The 24,168-nt window shown below is 42.5% G+C and overlaps 2 protein-coding genes and 1 pseudogene across 2 annotated transcripts; 1 reads left to right on the top strand and 2 right to left on the bottom strand.

The window, feature by feature from the left end:
• The first annotated feature begins 2,372 nt into the window (after positions 1-2,372).
• LOC147448245 (uncharacterized) lies at positions 2,373-3,299 on the top strand (annotated as a pseudogene).
• A 1,648-nt stretch (positions 3,300-4,947) lies between these two features.
• Positions 4,948-5,507, bottom strand: LOC147448246 (uncharacterized). Its single transcript, XM_086524531.1, has one exon. It carries the CDS (start codon positions 5,505-5,507, stop codon positions 5,217-5,219), a length of 291 nt encoding a protein of 96 aa, XP_086380657.1. The 3' UTR covers positions 4,948-5,216.
• Positions 5,508-5,678: 171 nt separating this feature from the next.
• LOC147448247 (uncharacterized) lies at positions 5,679-6,218 on the bottom strand. The gene has a single exon (XM_086524530.1). It carries the CDS (start codon positions 6,073-6,075, stop codon positions 5,689-5,691), a length of 387 nt encoding a protein of 128 aa, XP_086380656.1. The 5' UTR covers positions 6,076-6,218; the 3' UTR covers positions 5,679-5,688.
• Positions 6,219-24,168: the final 17,950 nt, after the last annotated feature.

Raw genomic sequence — 24,168 nt, forward strand, 5'->3', positions numbered from 1 at the left:
TTAGTTAGAGTAAAGTTTGCATGGCCTTTTTGGCTTTATAGATACATTGTAAGGATGATCCAAAAATAGAGTAGCGAGTTTTTCTTTTACTGCTCCACCGTATCTCTCTCTCTCTCTCTCTCTCTCTCTCTCTCTCTCTCTCCCTCTCTCTCTCTCTCTCTCTCTCTCTCTCTCTCTTCCTTGACTATTGCACCACAGCGTGCCTCCATAGCTTGGCAACCCCAACACATGGTATCAGAGCCCTACCCGACCTTGGCTCTCGACAAAGCTACGCGGGTACAGCCGCTTATAGAAGGAGTAAGCATGGCGTCGACCTGCAGCAAATAAAAAACAAATGCCATCAACCTGCACCCTGTCCTTTTGGTGATTTTTTGACACTTCAGCAGCTCCTAAATCGGCTTGTATAGCCCGCCTTGAGAATATGTGTGGCTTCGACAGTCCCCTTGCGCCATCGCTGTTGCAGCCACCTCTTTAAAGCAGTCCTAAAGGTTTAAACTGAGAATTTTTCGACCACGACCAGCGGCAGTAACATCAACCCGTTGACAAACTTGGCTCCGACCCTCAGAATATCATTGCCTCTCAAAAGACTACAGCCTTCTAAAGCCTTCAACATGGCGTCAAAATTCGACAAATATAACAGGACCGATTTCCACACTTGGCAGATCAAGGCTAAAGGTTATCTGATCCGAAAAACCTATGGAACGTGATCAAGCCTCTCGCACTCGACGAAGCAGGCACTACAGTCACTTGAGCCCTCTCTGCCGAGCAACAAAGGAAAAACCAACAAGCTTTTGGTATCATTCTAACTTCCTTAGACGACGACTTTATTCGTTATTTGGATGATGTTGATTCTTCAACTGCTGCTTGGATAAAGTTAGAGAAGCTTTTTGGTGCCAAAGCTAAGTATTCCAAAATGAGTTTAAAAATGGATTATATTCTATTCGCATGCGTGAAGATGAAAAAATTGCAACTTTAGCTAATAGATTGAAGAGCATCACAACACGGCTAGTTTATGTTGAAGCCCCTTTGCCAGATGAAGATCCTATAGCCGTTTTTTTGAATAGCCTCCCTGCAGAATTTTGTCAAATTGTCACTATTTTAAAGGAGAAGGATCCTCTGCCTTCTTTGGATGGTATTATTAATTCATTGCAGGAAGAAGAGAAACGAGTACCACGAATCAGCTCTTTCGTACCAACTGCATATGTAGCCCGTGGTTGCACTTCAACTGCCAATTCCACCAGGTCTACTACTAGCACTAGACCTTGTGCTATATGTGGACACAACAATCATCAAACCAAGGATTGTTTCAACAAAAATCCTTGCATCCATTTGGAAAGACTAATCATCCGTCGGACAAATGCTTTAAGAAGAACAAGTGACAGATCAATATGCTTGAAGGTGGTGAAGATGATGCAGCACCAATGCTTTTCATAGACAGTGATGTCCTGTAGTTTGTTTTTCTTTAGTCTGTCTTTATGTTTCCTTTATGTTAGTTATTTCTTAATAAATTGTATGGGTTATAGACACTGCCATAAAAATAAAATGGTAAGACCACCTTTGTTGTTTGGTCGAGTTTTGGTCTGTCTCACGCCGATGGTTGTTTGAGGGAAGTACACACACACACCTATGTATTGTCAAGGGGGGGACTTCTACTCATGGTTTCAGGTGAACAGACTCTACCATGGTCTGTCTCAAGTCCATTGTCAATGGTTTGGGCTTGAGGGAGGGGTTGTTGGGTATGCAAGCTCGAATTCAATAGTGTCTAAGCCCATGAGAACAAGTCTTAAGACATGCAGCTATAGACCATCAGTTAGAGTAGAGTTTGCATGGCCATTTTGGCTTTATATATACATTGTAAGGATGATCAAGAAATGAAGTAGCGAATTTTTCTTTTACTGCTCCATCGTATCTCTCTCTCTCTCTTCCTTGACTGCTGCACCACAATGTGCCTCCATAGCTTGGCAACCCCAACACAATGTATTTTAACTGTTAGATTTTGAGCTTGCCTTTAAGAAAATTGTGAAATTTACACAATTTCTTAGTGTAATTACCGGCAAAAGCTTCAAATTTTGACCTAAAAATCGAGAGAATTTCAACTTAGCCCTTATTCTTATTGGTAATGGAAAATGTATTTTTCTAGCCTTGCGAGTCTAAGGTCTTTCACCATTAATCGTGATTTTTCAGGCTGAAGACTTTGACATCCTCATGCTTAGGATGCGCTCGCACCCGAGGGTGGCACCCCGCGCGTTGCACTCTGCCCAAGTCCGCTCTCAGTTGACTGTTAATGCTACCTATGAGAAATAGAGCTTTTGCATGGGTTAAGTTTTGTCAAGGGTGCTACACCTTTTGCGTAGGATTCCTACGTCGGTTTAATGGAGGAAGCTATGCTTACGCCTCCTTCAACTGGGAAAAAACTATCCAAGATAGAGATATCCTCGCAAGCATAGACTCTAACTGAGCATCCAGAGGTCACAAATGCAATGAGTCAACCACCAGGGCAGAAACCACAGGAAGCACACAAAAGCACAAAAGGGACGAAACCACCAGTGCAGACATCACAGGATGCAGACACATCCACAAAAGGGACGAAGCGCCAGAGAGCAACGGCAGTTATATGGGATGAAAAAAGCATGCATACTCTCCTACGATTGTATGAGGAGCAGTGGTCACACATCAAGAAGGAAAATTTTTGCCCTAAAGATTGGGAAGATTTGGTATTTGCTGTAAATCGGGAGATCACAGGTAGCTTCAACACGGAGCATGCAAGAAACCAAATTGACACACTAAAGAAGGTGCACAAGAAGGATCTTTCCAAAAAAAACTCTAATGGCAGTGTACCTAGTACCTGTATCTTCTTTGACATGTGTGATGCGTTGTGGGGGAAGACTCTGAAGTGCTCAGGCATAGCTAGTGCACTTGATAATGAGAGCCACAAGCCTGTGTCCTCCACAACAGATACACCTATAGACCTAGATGGTGTTGAGATTGATGGTGGCTCAGGTCAAAATCCAACCAGATTTTGTGGATTTGGATGCGTATTTGGCAAGAAAGTGAAGCAACCAAAAAAATCAAGCTTGGGCACATTGGCCAAGACGATGGGTGATGGGATGAAACAGATGTGTGAAACCTACGAGCGTGCAAAAGATAAGAAGACAAGCACCTTGCGAGAGCTTGAGATTGCCAGGATGCTACATGAGGAGAGATTCGCAAGGATGAGAGAGGAGGAAGAGACGAAGCGTCACCAAATCTTCTTGGAGATCGCAAACTCTGGTGGCTTGCGCATGGACACTCCTCACGAAGCATGGCAAATCTATTTGGCATGGGTGAGAGCACCATTTGCAAATATGTGGTGGTCATTTGTCGCATATTGAGTAGTACCAACTTCTTCCACAGGGTCGGCATTAGAGTGCCACATGGAGACCATCTTGAGTAGATAATGATAGGATTTGAGGCTATCTCTGGTTTGCCGCATATTGCTGGGGCACTTGATGGGACTCACATCCGTCTACAAAGAAAGCCAGCACGAGAGTTCTATCCAGCGCGATACATCAACAAGCATGGTTTTCCGAGCATCCTCCTATAGGGTATTGTCCATTCCCACAAACTTTTTTGGAGTGCAGTTTGTAGGGCTGCAGGAGGGGTGCATGATTCTTCGCACTTCAAAGGATGTGACTTGTATGGTCAACTCAAACGACGAGAAGCACTCGATCGGCCACTATTGCACATTCAAGGGGAGATAGTACGGCCTTATTTGATTGCAAACTCAGCCTACAAAGCAAGGACATTTTTGATAAAGCCATATCGAATGAAGGCAGGGCAATTTTTACGTGAAAAGCGAGATTTTGACAGGAAAATCTCAAAGGGGAGAGTGAAAGTTGAAAATGCCTTTGGTCTCTTAAAGAATAGGTGGCAGATTTTGCGAGATCTCAATGTCGATCTTGCTTTCACGCCCACTGTGATAGGAGCGTGTTGTTTCCTACAAAACTTTGTGAAAATCCCAGGTGAGATAGAGCCTCACGATCAGCGAGATCCGCATCCCAGCTCCCAAGAGCCACTTTCTACTGATGGTGGGAGTCCTGCTCATCACAAGATGGCCTTGCCGATAAGGACAACCTTATTCCGCCATAGCAGCTTGAGGGTTCAAAACGCAGCAGTTCCAGATGTAGCAGGTTATGGATTTAGTAATTGTTCTTGTTTTTCAAAGTGATTTTGTCTTTTGTTTCAACCAAGGTTTTAAATATGTATCCATAAATCTTATTATTAATTTCTTGAAAGTTGTGTTTTGCAGGGCTTGATGATGATTCGGAGTTTGAGGATTGAGTCATGTTCTACATGGTTGTAGTTTATGTCATGTGGTTTGCTTTATGGCTGCAATGAGCAGCACCTCTATTTATGAAGCAAAACACCTCTATTTATGTACTGCTCTACAGGGTTTTCATTATAGTTCTCAAGTGTTTTTGTTTATGACTTCCAATGAGCAGCAATGCCGCGCGCTTCTGTATCATAGTAAGTGGTTCATTCTGACGTATTTTGAACAACTCAATTTATGACTATCAGTCTCTTGTTTATGTGGTTGTCGGATATTGAAATCTTTTTTTGTCGCATTAGGCAAAATTTGGACTCACAAAGGGGCCCTTTAAGGAGTTTGACTTTACCTCTCTCTACCAAAACGGGCGCATGGATAAATTTTTTGTCCCTTTGTGAGTCCAAATTTTGCCTAATGTGCGGTTTAATTTTATGTATTCGGTGCGGTGTTATTAAGCGTTTTTTGTTGAAAAAGGCTATCTTTGTGATGTTGACAATGCATGGTTTGTTGGTTTGCACGTCAACTTCAGTAACGAACGGACGTGAACGGATGAACACATGTGCGCATAGGACGTGGCCGGACGAAACATATCCTTTTTTTACCGAATGGATACACAAACGGATGCATGTGCACGAAATGCCAAAAAGTTAGTATCCGTTTGTTGCACTTTTCAGAGAACGAATGGCCGAACGAACGGCTTCATGTGCGATTTACATCTCTCTCTCTTTCTCTCTCAAGTTCAGCCAGTAAGCCTCTCTCTCTTTCTCTCTCACTACAGTTCCACCATAGCTTGAAGAAGGCTTGCGCGCGCGCTCTCTCTCTCTCTCTCGCGCGCGCGCGCACACACACACCAACAGCAAGGGAGGCTACGTCTTCATCTGCTTGAGACCCTGCAAGGCATCAAGCATGGCTACCTTAGTTGCAAAGAGGGTTTTGAAGCGTTGCTCGCTCGATTGGAGGTAGCGCCTGCAAGAGGTAGCTGGATGGATACAGCAAGGGCAATGTCCTCATGAAGAGCAGAGTTTGAAGTGGGTGCATGTGCCAGGCATATCAACGGCATGGCATCAAGGGGTAGGCCATTGCCGGTTGGTTGAACAATAGAAGAATCTGCAAGAACCAGGTTTCCAAGGAAGACCCCGTTGTTGGTGGCATCATCGTTAGTATTCGCAATGTGCGTTAGCTGCAGCAAGCTTGTCAGCATGCGGTGTGGCAGCAACTCCGTCTGCAGCAAGCTGGTTGATGGCTATCTTGGAAGAGGAGGTGGCGACACAGGAGGCATGCATGTGTGTATGGTGAGTAGCACGAATCTTGGCACCACCACCAGCAGGAGACGGTGTGTTTCCATGCAAAGGCTCGCCAGCAAGAGGGGGGAGTTTGCGCGGCTATGCAGGTTGTGGGGAGAGGCGGCCTGGATAGGTGATTACTGAGCAGGGAGGCTTGAGAACCTCAGCATCATGGCGTGTTGGTGGGACGCAGATGCCAAGTGGGTCCTCATAGGTGGCTGCAGGTTGGGGCTTGGAAAGAGATTGCAAACCAGTATTCAGCTCAAATGATGAGGCTGTAGCAAAAGGCTGCGCCTCATGGGGAGGGCATGGCAGGGCTGAAGAAGCTTGGAAGCCTCCGGGCTGTATTGAGGTCAAATGATGAGGCTGTAGCAAAAGGCTACATCGCATGGGGAGGGTGAGGCAGGGCCGAAGAAGCTTGAGAGCGAAAGGTGAGGCTCCAGTTAGGACATTGCAGGGTCGCTTGAGGGTTGCTAGAAGAACCATGACTAGGTTCTTTGCCTAGAGCAAAAGAGGAGAGGCAGGATCTTCTTTCTGCTGCTCTGATACCATGTAAGAGGAAGAGGTCTGTGAGAGAGAGAGAGAGAGAGAGGCTGTTAAGCCAGAGACAGGTATATTGCAAGAGATGGCAAAAATCGATGAGATTGATTAGGGAGTATGCAATTACATACACGTGTGGGAGTGGTTACAAGGATCACTCAAGTTTCTTAGGATTCATGGGATTGCGTGCTGTTTGGCATCTCTCTAGTGACAACACAGATGATGACATGGATTATTTATCCAACAATGACGAGTGGTGTTCATTAACAAGACAACTACTACAAATATGAGCTTCTTATGTTAAGCAAATTGTAAGTTTAATAGGTGTGCCAAACGGACTCATTAACGGGTATCTCACTAGATACCATTTGGAAAAAGAAGTGAAAGCAAAAGGTCTTCACTCTTACATTCCAGTTGTTAGCGGCGTGCATATGGAGTGGGAATAAGAAATAATATCTCTCTCAATTTTGTTTTCGCACCTGGAGATATTTCTTCCTCTGTTTCTCTCTACTGCGAGCACATACCATATGTGTGGGTGTGTGTTTTGCTTTGGGCTCGAACTAGCTGCACCGTCATGTCCTCTCTCTCTCTCTCTCTCTCTCTCTCCCCGCACCACGACATCTGCACCGTGATGTCCTGGGGGAGGGGAGGTTATAGAATGGCATGGGCTGAGCGCGAGCCTGTGGCTATGCATTGAGATGGAACCAAGATAGGATGGGGGGGGGGGGGGAGTGCAGAATGGACTGGGGAGGGAGGAGGGCCACATCTCATGGGCCAGGGGACCAATGGAATGTGCTACTTCTTATGCGACTGCTACCAAAGGAGGACGTGCAGGATGCTAGGCTTTCATAGTACAACCCTGGATACTCGCTCAATGCAGGGCAGGAGCCAGGTAGGCTGTTTGTAAGCCACAAATTACTAGGTAGGCACCAGAGAGAAAGCATGAGAGGCGAGGCTCTCATGCATGCAAGACATAGGAGGCTGGGATGTAATAACGACAGGGCACACAACCTATGATGGTCACAAGTGGGAGAGAGATGCAATGATGGGTTAGCATGAGCCTTGAGGCCTCTATGTGAATTTGATGATGCGCATGGGAGCATGCTGCAATCGTAAGCATTGAGCCTCAGAAACACAATACCAAGGGATCAAAACAGATTCTGCCTCGTTGTAGGCATAGCAACTGTAGATGTCGAAGGAGGAAGCCTTGAAGCCACTTTGGGTTGCGCTCGTGTACAACTGTGCTGCGAGGGAGGAGGGGAGATGGCAGGTGATGGTGACAGCAGGGCGGTTCTTGGAGAGAGAGAGAGAGAGAGAGAGTAGAAGGCTCTATTGCCTCTCTCTCTCTCTCTCTCTCTCTCTCTCTCTCTCTCTCTCTCTAACACATCATAGTTGGTATGGAGTGAATGGTCAAGTCTTAATCTTTGTCTTGTCTATACACGACATTGAGAGAAGACAAGCACAACATTTGATACAAAATCTAAAGGCCTTGTTTGTGAACTTTAGTTTGAAAGAAATCAATGCTCTACTTTTGGATTTTATCCACACGAGAAAATCTAGAGGCATTTGCTCGACAAACGTTATTACCATACAAGGTTTGAGACTCTCTCTCTCTCTCTCTCTCTCTCTCTCTCTCTCTCTCTCTCTCTCTCTCTCTCTCGTGGTTTTTGGATGGTGGTTTGCAAGAGGTCAATAATGTAGGTTTGAATCTGTTGGGTTTTGTCCACATAGACAAGTTTTAAGGTCTTAGAAGACATTAATTTCACCCATGTCAAACCTATATAGATTTTTTGCCTCGATCTCTCTTTTTCTTTCTCTCTCTCTCTCTCTATGTGTCTGTCTTCCTCCCCCTTCCTCTCTCACATATTGGTTAGCAAAAGGTGGATGACTTCGGTTTGAATTTGTTTGGTTTGTTCTATATGCACAAAACCTAAGCTGATGAACTAGGTCTGAATTTTTTTGGTGTGTTGACATGTACAACACCTAAGTCGAAGACCTAGGTTTGAGTTGGTTAAGATTAGTCCACATGGACAAAACTTGTATTGGGGCCGAGCAAGACAAGAATTACATCCAAACCAAATCTACATGGCACTCTTTCATATCTCTCTGTTCTCTCTTCAAGCTCTCATTTTCTCGCTAGTGCTCTCAAGAGATCAATGATCAGCTCAAGGTAGCATCACATAGGCTGTGGATCAAGAAAGGACGAGTTGATGATACTCTCTACAAAGAGAGAGTTTGTAAGCTATGCAAAGAGGAGGTTGAGTGCAATGAGAACATTTCTGCATATGATGATATGAGAGGTAGATAGGAGACCTAGTATAGAAGGTAGTCTACTCTCCAAAAGATATGGATTCGAAACATCGCATAAGTTGGGTCAATTTTCACTTGAGATATAGAGTCATAGAGAAATCTTATTGTAGCTATGGAGGTGGCAAAACCAAGATGATGATAGTCACAACTCATAGACTTGTTTTAGAGAACCATCTTTCCTCTCTTTGTTGCTATGGAGGTGGCACAGCTAGGATAATGATAATCACATCTCAAAGACTTCTTTTAGAGGACCATCCACCTCTCTATCTTGCTTTCTTTCTCTCTCCATCCCTCAGTTTTGTCCACATTGTCAAAACTTAGAGAGGATTCTTTTGTTCACTCCCCTAATGTGTGAGATTGGTCCTCTCTCTCTCTCTCTCTCTCTCTCTCTCTATCATATGGTATCTAAGAGGTTTCTTGTATGTCTTTAACACTTTTCTGTAATATAACTACTTGAATTTTCAACCCTCCTCTCTTTATGCCTCCCTCTCTATACCTGTATTTTTAGCAAATGTATGTGATATAAGTCTTATCAAAGTCCCTTAAAACATTACTATAATATGATCACTCCAAATTTTCATCCTTCTCTTTGCCTAATGCTATGCTTAGTTTTCCTCTCTCTTTGTCCTCCCATTCTCTTCCTCTCCTTGGATAAGCATTGAAGGGAACTATTTGTAATTCTTATAAAAACTTACTAGTTAATAAACATTGTTTAAAACTAGAGTACTATGTTTAGCTTGAGTCCAAGTAAATGATAAAATTCATTGGTGTTTCTAAATACTTATATAATAAGTTGAGAGGTCTAAGTCCTACCTTGAAATATGATATCCATTAATCTACATTTTTATGTGGATGTGAGGACACGTGTTTCTTTTAGAAGTGAGTAAAAACTACCAAAACACTCTGAATGTTTTTGAAGGCAATTATCACATTTGAAGCTATGATTGAGTCTATCACTAAAGCACATATTCATTTCATGTATCAAATGTTTGCAGCATAAAGAAACAAATGTTTTAGGAACTCTCTAATTTGGATTTTAAAGGATATTCTCTTGGTGTTTTTAAACACCACCATTGTTATGGAGAAAATCTACTCATTGTGTTTTTTCTTGTAAACGTGTATCTTGGATTTCAAGAGTGATTTGCGAGTGCTTCAACTCAAAGTTTGATATCAAACATTGATTGTCATGTATTAAGATTTTTTTTTGGTGATCATATATTTGTGGAGAAGACAACAAGTGGTCTTTTTGAAGGGAAAGTAACAAAAGGTTTAAAAAAATGGCATGTTTAACATCTCTTAGTCATTAGAGCAGACATTAAACCTTTGAGAATTTAAGTTTCACAATAGTGGTATATGTCAAGGTATCGGCCTATGTGTAAAACAATATTGGTTTGATGCCAGTCACATTCTTCATTGTTATGCAATACCATACAGCTTTAGTCATCGCATATATATTGAATTAAGGTCGTATAGAAACTGAAGGAGGTCACTTAATAATCATGTGACTATCACATGACTCAACAGAAGAGGTTATTAAATTTTATTTTTTCTCACAATTTCACATACAGAAGGGTGCCATAAAATGGAATGGTGAAAAAAATTACAGCTTGAACAAGAAAAGGGTGTATTTTATTTGTCAAAAATCCATAGATAAGGAGTTTTATAAAATTGTGCTTGATCGCACGTGATATACATAATTTATACATAGTGACCCTTGAGTATATAGATTGTATAAACTAAACATTTATCAACTTGATTGGTTAAGTACCCTTTTCATATTTGAATGTTGAACACCATCTGCTATAAGAAGTTTCTCTTGTGGCTATCAAAGTCTACCTTTTAGAATCAAGACCTAGTACAAAGGAAGTTGTCACCCAAATTTGTAGGTAGTATATATTTGCACATCTTTAAGACCTATAGTGCATTCTATAGCATGTGCTATTCCAAGTAAATAGTTTGTGGTACAATTTTTTAGTAAAGGCTTCAAATGTTTTATGTTAATTTATTAGTGTGCTATAGCATTGAAGCTAACCAAGAAGAAGGTTTTATTTGTATACATGAACTCTAAAGATACAATTTTCATTCCACTAGGACCATGATATGTGTGAGAATTTAGGATTTTTGATTTGTTCACTTTATATGATTGCATTTTCTTCTTGCTGGGTAGGTCTACTACTTTTGAATATTCATTGTCAGTAATAATGGACTTTTATGCATAGAAACCATCACATCTGTGACAAAAAATGACAAATCATGATCTCATGGTCAAAACTTTACCCCAATTCAAAAGTGGGAATTAGGAAATTCTGAAACTCTCCAATAAGGTGTTCAATCTCCTCCTGCCATGGTATAGCCACTTTATTAGGCACCTAATATTGCGAGCAAGGGTGGGATTCCACCCTTGGCCATGGAATTCAACTTTGATCTTGCATTGATGGAGAGTGGAAAAGAGAGAGATAGCAAGGAAAGATGTTGAGAGAGAAAGGAAAAGATGGAGATGTTGACATGCCTACACACATAAGAGTACACAGAGAAGCATAGGAGACAAACTCTTACACACTCCTACATAGGAAGGTGACACAATCAAGCTCCATAGCCCAAGACATAGCTTAAGATAGGGGAAAGGGGGAAATTGAGAGAATCTACACAAGAAAGGCCTAAAATCATAGCCCCAAACTGTGCGGGCACCCTTTTTTTGGAGTTTGATATTTAATTGATTATTTATGGGTGCCAAAATTGGAGGCCCCTCTTTTACATCTAGTCCACTTTAGTTATGAGTGGAACACATTACTTATTGCATGACCCTCGTAGGGTGAGTTCTCCCTATCCTACTTACAAAGCAACTATAGTGGCTTATTAATAAAAGATCTAAATTACTATGCAAAGGTAAAAAGATCTAGAGGATTATTATTTACTGGCGCCTCCTTCTCAACTCCGAGAATTCTAATCTACAAATCATCATGAACTCACTATCAGTAAAATCAAATAGCCATCACATAATTAACCATTAATCCATCTATCCCAATTACAGTTAACCACATGCAACATGAGAGTGCCTAGTCTCATAACATACCTCCCACCAGGGATAGAAACTGTTCTGAGTTACCCAATAGAAAATCAATTGGACCATGAGTGATGGAAAGTGTGGAGAAGGTTTGGGAAGTTGCAAAAAACTTTTCAGGTATCCATTTGGCATCCTATCTAGCGTTGCCTTTAAAGGTTAAAAGATAGCGGTTATAAACGATGCCAGTGCGTGTGGTGGTGGTCTCGTGATCAACTATTTGTGCAGGGATGAGTTGTTCTTCTTGGTCCATAAGTGAAAGTGGATCCTCATAAATGTGATGGGTAGGTAGGGGTCCTCTGAAAGGTCATAAAAGACTAACATTAGGAGAAATATGGACCTTGTAAGGAATTCTAATTTTTAGGGATTAAGGTTAATGTTGTGTGGGGTTAAGGGACAAGGACATTGAAGGAGGTAGTTTTGAGTAGGCTTTTCTAGCCTTTTTTTAGACAAATGTAGGATATGAACCTAAGAGGTTACTTTCTCTCTCTAGATTTTTTAAAGTGAAGGAAGTATAGGGGTGTGACCACATCACCAAAAATGTGGGTCATTAAGAGTCAAAATTTGACTTAAAAAACAAAAAAAAAACTTATTTTTTACTTAAAACTCCCTCCCAACATATATACATATCCAAAAATCAATTTTTGACTCTTTTTTTTATCCACAAGCTTAGAAAGTTCATTTTTTCAAAGAACTTTTCCCCCAAAAAGTAAACAACACTTTGTTCTCTCCTGCTTGTCCCTCCTCTCTCCCTCTCCTCTTACTCCCTGACCCTACCTTCCTCCTCCTCCCCAATCTCTCCCTCCCACCCTCCCCCCTTCTCTCCTCCCATGTTCCTCCCTCTCCCTCCCCCTCCCCCTCTATCTTTTCATCTTTTGCTTCCTCACGCAACAGATGCCATGGTGCTCATGGACATCACAAATTATTTGCTTCCACCACAACGTACTCCGCACACCAAAAGAATACATATTTGCTTACCCACGGCGTTTGCACAGAAGGCCGCATGTGAGGGTGATCAAAGGTCATCATAGGAATGTCGCACCGCTGGTGAGACCAATGTTGACATTTGGGTGGATGGCCATTTATACCCTTACGATTCTATAGGCCACTTCCATCCATCCTTTGATAGCCTTTCAACATTTTTTCAATATCTTGGGAGAGGAGAAGCAGGCTTGTTAGGCTATTGCAAGCGGTTGTGTATGGGTGTAGGTGCTTCTTTGCATATGTGAATGCACAAATGTCAAGCTCTTCACCTCAAGACGACGACGTTACAAGAGAGTATTACCTCTTTGGAGAGGGTGGTTGAAACTCTTCAACAACAAATGCAAGAAAAGGAATCCCACATTATGAAGCTTGCCAACACGATCACATACTCGAAAGAAACACCCCTTGGTGTAAGGGAATGCAAACGCACGTATCCATCCATTGAAACTCTTGCACATTTGGGTGGAGCACGCAAACGACAAGTGACAGCCACAAGGTGATTTGGTCTTTACTTGCATGATGCTATTGGTTGCTAGAAACTTCATCCAGGAGGCATGCGGTGGAACAAGCCAAGATGATCGAGTCAACCTTTTCACTAGTTATCTCAATACCCAAGATGTGATTTCTATCTTACAATCACCTGGAGGTAAGCACATTAAGGATGCAGTCACCAAGGACCTTATGCGTAAATTGAGAAATGTGGTTAGTGATGATGACGTGCAACAAGCTTGTGATGAGGCTGGAATCAACATCAAATCCTATCAGGCTACTTTCCAACTCTTAAAGGATTCCCTCAAAGAGCATGGCATTGTGGAGAACCTATTTTCCATTCCGCACAAGGTCAACCTTGCAAAGAAGGCCACAAACAAAGATGTGTTCTCCCGCATTGGGAAATACCTACACATTGAGGACACAATGGCAACTTCCCTTTATGCTTCGTGCACAACAAAGGCAAGGGTAAAAGGTAAGAAACAATCCATAAGACCTTTGGAGAAGGGTTTTCTTTACACAATGTGGAACATTATTTTTGTGGACCTTAGAAGATTTCAATAAGCCATGCTTAGATTTATGAGTTACTTGAAGAAGGTGACACACTATACTTTTTTCTTTTGGTTGTGTTCTTATCATATACTTTGAAGTATAAGGTCTTGGAACTATTTATTTTGTAGTGCTTGGCACACAAGCCGCTTTTGTGATGACACTCGATTAGTGTCAAATAGTGAAAGGTCGAAGGTTAGATAGGCTAAGTGTCACTCTAATGAGTGAGGCCCTTTTGCAAACCAAGTGAAGGGATTCAGTTGGGCCATCTCGCACCCCATCTTTTAGCATGAAATCAGAGAAAGACATTTGGTGGTTGGGTGCTATTGAGGTGCCCAAAGAGATCAATGGAGTACTTTCACAGATTTTTGAGAGAATTCCATGGATCACAAAAGTAATACACTCCCAAATTGTAGGTCAAAAGTTGGAGGTTGAGGGTTTTGGTAGCTATGATGTGGAGTGGCACTACATGGGGACTTGAAAACCATAAACTGTTTGCTTGGCTGCAAACAAGGGGCTTCTTCTCTCATGCCTTGTCCATTTTGCACTTGAGGGGGTACAAACATAACGGACAAAAATCACACAAGAGCACTGCAAAGGTTGGTTCCATGCTTCCATGGCAAAGGCATGGAGAACAAGGGTTGGATTGTCGTGATGTCGGAGATGAAGGTAGAGAATGGGAAGCATCTATTCTGAGATGTTCCATGCTCAATGCCCTAGACCGTGCTTAAAAGGACCACGCTTGGAATCCAATCCTTTCATTTCCTCTATTGAATGTACATTTTTGTACATTACACGCATTTGGCATGTGCATTTTTGATAGGCTATTGAAGCTTCACATTGACTATGCTTCCAAAATGAAACCATTGGAAAAATCCCAGGAAGCGGTTAAAAGAGGAGGCACTCTTGAATTCCATTGGTGGCTGTCACGGTGGAAATGTGTCTATCGTTGCTGCAAAGAACACAGGGGAGGCCCATGAAATTACTCAACAAGTATCAATGAGTGGACAAAAAGCCACACACTTTTTGAAGAAAGTTTCCCAGGGAAAACCAAGTTGATATGTTGCTCAAAATAGCTCCAACCAGCAGGCAGGTAACCTTTGGGAGCTTTGGAAGGAGTTATGCAAAGCTACTATTGACAATGATTCAAATGGAGAGCTTACAAACAAGCACAAGCAAGTTTGGGCACATTTTGATAAAATGGTCAAGATTATGGTCCTTAATATCACAACAGAAGAACAACGCCAATCATTTCAAGAAGCCTTGGCGGATTTTACCAAGGTCTTCACCCTTTCTTGGGGTAAAAATAACATCACACATTACATGGTAAGCCATGTTACGTGGTGAACTTATTACAAGGGATTGTTTTCGTGGATTGTTTACTCATGTGAACAACAAATCTTGTTTGCGCATGGTGTATTTTTTATGCACAAATATGGATCGCTTGAAATATTTAGCACTCAAGGCATGGAGAAGTGTACTTCAAAAATACTCAACATGGTGGTGGAATGGTGCAATCCAATTATTTGAAGGAGATGTTCAACTGGTTTTTTTGCACAACATTTGCTCGTAAGCTCACAATGGAGTGTGCACGACAATCCAAGATTGCTATTGAAGTTCGGAAATGGAGTAGTCAAGAGCATAGCAACAAGTGGAAAATGTCGCAAGGCCCCCCAAGCATGCTGCATGGTGCCAATGCAGAGTGCGACAAGGGTCAAAGTGGATTATGCACAAGTGACTACACGTGAACGCAGGGTCCAACTCTTAACGACATGTTCATTTAAGAAATAATAGTTTTTTTCCAAAATTAGTGTGAACAGTGCCCTTTTTAAATGGCCCTTATAAATATTCCACACTCTCATAAACCCCTCATTTCTTAAGCACAGGTGAGCTCTTATCATACCAAATGGCGCGCAAAAGAGCATCCGCCTGCCAACAAAAACACCCTCCAAGGATGTGAGAAGCCGGCATGGCTTACAAGATTGGGAGCCAAGGGAAGAGGATGAATCAGAAGAGGCTGCAGATCCAGCCCCTAAGCATGTAAACAGGTGCAAGTCAAATTTTTTCAAGAAGTCTAAATGCCACTAGCCAAAAAATATGCAAGTGCCCCCAAGACAACCGCAGCGGTGCCAAAAAATAGCAAGGGTATTTGCAGAATTCCGGCACTACCAGAAGACTACAGAGCTTTTAATTCGACGCGCCCCCTTTGCTCCCACAGTGAAGGAGGTGCTTCAAAGCTATGGAAATCAGTATAGAATGCAAGCAATAGTGCTAAAGGCTATTCAAAAAGCTGCAAAGGCCCACATCATTTCGTGTTGGAAGATACCAACCTACACGCCATTCATGCAAAGTGAGTGACAATACAGCTAAAAGATATGCAGCTTGCATGTTGATTGCAACGGGACTTTGAGCATTAGCCGAAGTTACCCCTCTTTTTGTATTGCACACCTTATCTTTGTAATGAAATCAATTTGCAATGACAAATGATTAACAGTTGTGTCTACTGTGTCCATTATCCATGTGTTTTGAGTTTATTGCTTCTGAATATGAAGAGTTAAATATAAATCAAATATTAACTTTTTGTATATCCTATGGGGTAGATTAGCCTAGAAAGTGCAAAAAAAATGGTGGCCACAAGGGCGCGCAAATGGCCCATCCATCAGTTTTGGATGACCTATTTGCGTCTCCTTGTGGCCACCATTTTTTTGTACTTTCTAGCTTTGTTTACCCCATAGGATATCAAAAATGTTAACATATAGTGAAACCAAGTGTTTATGCAATATTAAACTAGATTTTTCAAATGTCCAATTTAATTGGGCCTTTTGGTGCAGGGGACTATTAGGTAAAGGTGAAGGAGGTGATAGTGTGCTTAAAAACTTAAATTCTGAGTTGATCTCACCTTTTCTAGTGTCCTTGAGTGCAAACATAGGTTCCATATGCAAAAAGAAGGGTGGCTACAAGGGCGCGCAAATTGGCCATCCAAAACTAATGGATGGGCCATTTGCGCGCCCTTGTGGACGCCCTCTTTTTTGCACTTGGTAGGCTTCTCTGCCCCCTAGGATACTTAAAAAATATAGATAAATTGAAAGCAATTGTTTTTGCAGCATTACTGTAGAGATACCACTTCTTTTCACTCAGATGTGTTTTATACTCTCCCCAGAATTAAGGTAAGTTGAAAGGAGTATCATGTGCATCCAACTTCCGCTATGTTGTTACTTCAAGCAAAAAAGACACAAGTTATTGAAACATATCACGAATTACAACAATTTTCAAGATTAACATCACATTTAGAAGAATGTATAAGATAGAGAGACAATTAGAAATAATTTTTACTACTTCCAAAAGGTTGATTTTACATCATGCATCTGAGGAGTTCATAATTTTCTTGACCATTTCCTGGTGCCTCTCTTGCGCATAAGGAAACTTTCCAGTCAAGAGGGACTGCACTATGGCGTTTGGGTCAGTTGAGCCAATGCAAGCATGTTTCCCTATCTTTTGGGCAAGCACTTTACCACGGAAGCCAATGCCAAATGTTGTGCATATAAGGGATCTACGCACTAGGAACACAAGATGTGCAGTTTGAGCAATGGTGCTCAAACACAAAACCTTCCTCAAAGCTTTCAACGACCACGTCATAAAATGGGCTTGGGGAGTAAATTCATTATGGAAATGGCAACATTGCCAAGGGGGAGTTGTCCTAGGTAATGCACAAGGGAATATTGAGGTCCAAAGCCCGCTGTCCGCGTGCAACCTGCCCTTGCTGCAAAATCATCAACCTCCACGACGTCGTGTCATAAACCAATCAAGGTTGAGAAAAAAGAGAATGAAGGATAGAGTTTACCTCCTGCTCCTTGTCGTCCTCCTCCCTATTGCCCTTTCCATCCAAGTCAATGCTCCCATGCACCGCAGCTACGAGTGGTGGACCATCAGATGGGGGGTTATGTAGTGGCATAGGCATCCTAGCGGCCTGAACCTTAGCTTGCGTGGCTTGGAATTGTTCCTCAGCCACGTGTAGCTGCTTTGCTACCAGGACCTCTGCACACACAATTGCAATAGTGTCAGCAACAGAGTCCCCAAGTAGCAAGAGCTTGCTTTCGAGGGCATCTAGCGTATTGTCTAAGGGAAATTTGGTGTTGTTGCATAGCATGCTCAATCATTCATCCATGCATAGGCCAAATGCTTTCTCCAAATCATGCATAAACACATACTCCTCCCCATCCACTACCACTGAGGAGAAGTGGCTTATTTCCACCTTTGGGATAGCCTCATCCGTCGATGGTAGTGGAACTATAATGTCATTAGGGCCAGCCATGACGATGGATTTCTCTACCACCTCCTCGAGCCCCTTGGGGTACTCGAACTGAAGTGTTTGTCCTTCTGTTGCAAGGTTCATGGGGTCAACCACCTGCTCCTTGGTGTCCTTAATGAAGGACCCAACCTGAAGGTGTGCTAGGGAGCTCCTCCATTCTAGGTTCCTTGCTCACCAAAAAGATGAATGTTGCTAGCCGAGAAAGGTACTCCACCCCCAACTTGCGCTTCTTGAGTACTGACACCCCGAGGCTTGCTCGCCCAAGAAATGGCTTGCGTTGGTGGCAATTTCTTGGAAATATCACAAATTCTTGGAGAAGGGGTGATCACCTTTGTGTATGTAGCACAAAAGATCACAAGGCACCCAGATCCCTACATGTGGGGAGATAGATACGGAATATTTTATGATTTGCTCCTCCATGAATGCAAAAATCTCGGTGAATGTATCCATGTGAAGGGAAATCCTGGTGTCAAGGTCAGGGAGACGAGTAAAGAAGGTGTGAAGGTCCAACTTCACTTTGTATTTGGTGTCCTCAAGGAAGAGGATGAAGCGTGACAAAGGGGTGGATGTGGGTGTAGATACAGAGGTTGTGGAGGCTTCCATGTCTAGCCTAGGGTGCAGATAGAGAGGAGAGGAGCTCAAGAGTTGCAAACGTGAAAAGTGTGAATGAGTTATGCAACCCCCCTTTTATAATGGTCCCTTTTTTAAAGACATTATTTTCAAAAAAAAGGCACTTTCACCAAAAAATGATCTCTCATCTCAATGCGAAAAATTATATTCAAAGACATGATTTGCCGAAGCAAATCATGTTGATTACATCGGGGATTGTTTTTAAAATTACAAAAGTTACAAAAGTTATAAGAGCGATAGAATAGTTCCATCCATGCCGCAGTCCTCCTCGACCTTCAATTTGTCTTCCATTCTCTTCCCAATTATCCTTCTATAAGCATTCGATTTGCCATATTTAACATTTCTAATTAGGTTGATTAATTTGGTTCTTAATCTTTTAATTAGTGTATGTGCCCTATTGTTTGCTTGTGTGTGGATGGGTTTTATAAAACTTTAGCACCATTCACCTTGTGTGTGTAGCTTTTGATGAAGTGCCTTGATTGGCATGTGGTGATTGGAGAGGCCAACACCAAAGCAATTAGAGTGTGCTTAGCATAAGTGTGCTTTGAGATTGTAGTCTATGGTAAGTCAGACTTTGGTGGGATTAATTTGTGTAGGTGATGCTCGATTGATGATGTGATTAGAGTTAGTGATTCATGGCTAATCTCTATTGCATTGGATGAGCATACTCTTGAATCCTCTCATTCGATATATCCGATGCTCGTGCTTCCGTGCCCTGGCCAGGTTGCCAATCCTAGGATCGATAATTTTTATGGTCTTGGGTTGATTAGGCTATGCTACAATGTTCTCCAACATTTGGCACCGTTGTTGTGGATCGATAACCTATGCTAGTGAGTATAGGATATTTAGAATAGAGTAATTTCACTAGTTTTGAGTGCGTGTACTCAATTTTGGTTTAATTCGATGATGTTTGTGCAAGTAATTGAAGCTAATTGTTGAGTTATGAATACCCCAAACCCCCAAATCCACCCCCAATTTCACTAATTTCACACTAACCAATACTAATTTCGTTTCATTTCCATGCTAATTGTACTAATTTCATGCCAATTTTTACTAATTTTTTACTAACTTTGCTAACCTAACCGCTAACATTTGATGTGTAATGCATGTTCAATCCCCTTGCAAGAGGTGGAATGATCACTTTAATCAAGTTAACTGTGCTAATTTATGCCTAATTTGATGATTTGAGTGTCTGATTTTTGGCCTACAATGCTCAATTTTTGAGCCGATTTGATGGTGCACACACTTGTGTGTGCAATGATGCATCTTTTCATGGAGCAAAGGAATAGATTGGAGTGTGATTACAATGTAAGTGCACTCACTTGCTCATGTTAATTCTTGATTGATTAATGTGGTTCAACGTGTGCTAATTATTTACTAAAATTAGGTGTGTAAATCAATTGACCTACACTTTGCACCTAATTTGATTCACTTAGAATGAAATTGACGGTCAAATTTTGACTAATGAACTTTGTGTGTGAAAAGATAATGCTGAATTCTCATCAAGAATTCATGTGTGTGCAAATCATTGTGTGTGTAATGCACCAAAGAGGGGAAAAAACTGCCAAAAATTTCAAGTGTGTGCGTGCATAGAAATTGATACAATTATATCAATTGTATCAATTACGAGAAATTGCATCAATTGATAGAAGATGGTGAGAGCTAGCGGGGTATGAGAGTAGATTGAGAGGAAGGAGTATTCTTACGAGAAAGATATACATCTCCTCATATAATCACTCATATTAGCATAGCTTAGCTTAGTAATTAGCATGGTAGAGGAGATGAGCATGCATTGAAGCTTGGATCTTGGTTGGATTTGCATCACAAAGCCAAGGGTTGTTGGTGTAGGCCTCCCTTCTCACAAGCTTGGAGTAGGTGGTAAGCTTTCCATTAAAGCTTGAGAAGGAGAGAGAGATTCTTCTTCCTTCACACATTGATTGTGTGAGTGTGTAAGTGAATAATGCCTTTGAAAAATCAGCCCCCCTCTCTCTCTTGGTCGAACCCCCTTGCTAATTGCTCATGCTACAACACTATTGGACCTCTCCAGGCCTAGCCAATGGAAATTAAGCAGCATAAGTGATAGCCTTTTGACATGTGTCCCCCTTTCCCTTTTGTGAGAGCTTTTGCTAATTAATTAATGCAACTAAACTCTCATTGGACCCCTTTGTCTCCTGGCCAATAGGAATCAGGCAAGCGCAAGCCATTGGGTTGCTGAATGCTCATTGGACCCCTTGGGAGACTATCCAATAGTCTTCTAGAGAGCTTAATTCCTATTGGTTCTTTTATTAAGTGTTTTTAAATTAATTAAACTAGACTTACTCTAGCCTAATTCTCATTGGTCCACCTCCAAGGCCATCCAATAGGATTTGAGTACACCTTGTGGGCATCTGGGCTAGGGAGCTGACATCTGTCCCTCTTTCCCCTTGTGTACAAAGGAAGCTTGTGTGTGTGTGTGTGTGTGTGTGTGTGTGTGTGTGTGTGAGTTTCTCTCTCATCCACTACTTCTTGGGCTCGCCCCCTCCTTTGTAGTGCTTGAGAAAGACTTTTGGAACACACACAAAGTATCCAATTTCCCTAGGCTTTTGACCTTTGGACACAAGCTTTGAATTTTGGAACCTTAGCATTTTGGAAGTCTTAATGGGCTGAGCCGTAAGGTCTTTGGAGCCCATTGTTGCACATAGATCTTTTGCAGATGGCCCCCCCTTTGGATCCCTATTTTCCCTCCTTTGGATCCCTATTATGGCCGGTCTGCTAGCTTAACCAATATTCTAGCTTTTTCTCCCCTGGCACTTTTCCATATAAATTGATCAGTTTAACATGAGAAAATCATTTAGGAGAATTAGATATTGATTATTATGACATTACCTCTCTCTTGAAATCATAGTCGTCCTCAACTATGGGGTAGAGAAGAAGCATCAATGCAGGAACTCGAGGTGAGTCTACCCAAGCTATAGGCGGTCTATTTTCCATGATGCGTTTAAGCATTAGGCAATCCTTTGCTTGATGGCCATACCTACCACACGCGTTACAAGTCCCGTTAAACTTTACTCTGAAAGTAGGGCATTCACTCGTAGTATGTGGGCCCAAGAAAATTGAGCACCATTGTTGCTCCCTTCTTGGGTACATATGAGTGTTTTGTGGAGCACTATTACCCATAAGGCTTTCTTGGATGGCCTTGGTGAGATCTGCCAAATTCATCTCAGATATCGTTTGCTCTTTCATGATTGGCTTTATCTTCATTGGCTCATGCCCTGACGCTTGCGAGCTACTAGACTTCGGCTCCGCAGACACTCTTTCTCCTGCAATCATTAAATTATCCTCCAATTGGATTGCATTCATGGTGACTGCTTCCCAAGTAGTGATACCTCTAATGACTAGGCCATTATAGATACTTTCATGTCGTAGTCCCCTAATGAATCTATCGAGCAATTGGTTGTTGTTGAATCGCTCGTTTGGATTACATCGAGAATTCAAATTCTTTAGGCGACTAATGAAGTCTCTCACGGATTCACCTTCTTCTCGTTGGGATTTCTGGAGCTGAGAGGCTACACCCCAAAGTACTCCCTCTCGTATGTGCTCTTTCAAGAACAATCTCCTAAGAGTAGAGTAGATCGTTTTCTCTTCTACTCTTAAGGTTCTATACCAATCTCCAGCCTTTCCGCTTGGGGTCAAACTCAAAGCCTTACACTTATGTAGCTCATTGTGCTCTTCCAAGGAATCGCACACATGTTCAAAGACTTCCATATGCTTTCTAGCATCTCCGTCTCCACTGAATTTCTGTGTGAGCTTAGCTACTTGAACTGCCTTGCTCCTAGGCTCTCTATCAGGTGCACTACGCATGTTTTCCGCAATAGAGCGACCGATAGTTTGAGCAAATGCTGCCAAATATCCTATTTGAGCAGGTATAATGGGTGTATGTGCTCCTGGAACCACATGTGAGATGGGAGTTGGCCTTGGCCTCGGCATACGCGTGGCTCTTGGGTCCCATATTTCGTATGGTGGTGTACCAGACGGTGGTCCAAAGTTTACAGGCGTGGCCCTAGGCATAGGGGGTGCCTGATATGGCATGTTATTATTAAATGGCATGGCTCCACTTGTATAAGAGCTTGGATAATGCCATTGTGGATTGTAAGCTCTTGGAATAATCGGAGGTGTAGGAGCTACATGAGGCTGAGGTACGACAGGTGCACATGATTGATACATACATGTAGGTATAGTTGGGGGCACTGTGCTACTAGGCATCGCCGCAGTATTAACAAATGAACTCCATGGTGTACTTCTTGTCATGCTCACCACTGGGATATGCATGGTAGCCGTAGTGTCATTAAGAGAAAGATGAGCTAGATCTGGGAAGGTAAAGCTGCCACTTGTGGGCTCAGATTGTACTGAGGCTCCTGGCGAAACAACATATGGAGGATCAATGGGGCTCATTGAGGGAGTCTCCATTTGTGATAGGGTTGGTTGGTTGGCCTTTCCCATATCCAAGAATCTCATTAGGCCTGTTGAAGGCATGTTGATCCCTGTGTTCTGTCTTTCTAACTCGACAATCCTATGGAGGACATCACAGACTTTCTGTTGTTGCTCATCTATGCTAGTAGCACCCGATGTGGATTGTAGAACATCTAACCAACCCACATGATAGGTGTGTCTTGTGTACCGATCATTTAAAGCTTCTGATTGTAGGTCATACTCGCAATTTTCATTTAGGAATATCCCATCTAGGCCTGGCGTGCTGGAGGTTTCCCTTGAAGTGGAAGCATTATTGCTCCCCATCGCTTGCCCCTCCGTGACTGCTACCTTGGGATCACTCGGTTGCTCGGCTGGCATGATTGTTGTCATAGGAGCCTTTGCTTTCAGGGCTCGACTTTGTTCTAGCCTTCGTAGGTTCTCAATTTCCCTCTCCCTTGTTGCTTGCATATAGCGTTCGATCTCTTGTACTTCGGCAAGACTCCTACAATCGGGTAGTAAAACCTCAAAGGGAGATAGTCCTAAAGGATCAGGAGGTGCAGTGGATGGAACATTCACATGCACACTCTCAAGAAGCATAGGGTCTATTTTAGGCATGAATGACGAATTTACTTCCCCACTCCCTTCATTTATTTCATTAACTGCATGTTCGGAGCGAGTAGCTCTACTAAGGGTCTCTTTTAAGCGGCTAAACACGTTGGACCCGGGCCGTGGGCCCATGGCATGCATGTCTTGACTTGAACTATCAGGGTTTGGTGTAGGATACCCCTCCATGACTTCGTAGTCAGAGGAAGAATCACTAGACGCGATATGAGGATCTTGGGTCGCGCTACCTTGAGTCCCGGCCGAAGGTCCAGAACCTAGGGTGGAGGAATAATGGGTGCCCGCGTAAATGGAGGCACTACCAATATGCTCGTGCTCTAACACTCGTCCAGAGCATAGGTTCATATGACTTTGATCCCCTAGAAGTGTCAGTGAGGGCCCGTGAAGGCTGCTCACCTAGTATTTTTGGGTGTTTTTCAACCCAAGTCTTTTTTTTTTTTTGGTTGATTTTTTGGTCCTTTTTTTTCCTGACCCAACTATAGAATATAATGTATGATAGCTCAAAACGAGCGTCTCGGTCAGAGGGACGTGCCGTGCTTTACAGCCCTCCGTTTGGTCACTTTATGCCCTCGGAATCCCTAAAACCGTCAATTTCTAGTAGGGAACTAGGCCCAAATTAGAAAGTCTAAGGGTGCAA

The sequence above is a fragment of the Adiantum capillus-veneris genome, chromosome 11 (assembly GCF_014529385.1).
Source record: "Adiantum capillus-veneris isolate H3 chromosome 11, ASM1452938v2, whole genome shotgun sequence".
In the NCBI taxonomy this organism is placed as follows: domain Eukaryota; kingdom Viridiplantae; phylum Streptophyta; class Polypodiopsida; order Polypodiales; family Pteridaceae; genus Adiantum; species Adiantum capillus-veneris.

What these genes read in the sequence shown, in the direction of transcription:
- LOC147448246 (XM_086524531.1), bottom strand. Translation starts at nt 5,507, where the DNA reads ATGCTGACAAGCTTGCTGCAGCTAACGCACATTGCGAATACTAACGAT.
- LOC147448247 (XM_086524530.1), bottom strand. Translation starts at nt 6,075, where the DNA reads ATGGTTCTTCTAGCAACCCTCAAGCGACCCTGCAATGTCCTAACTGGA.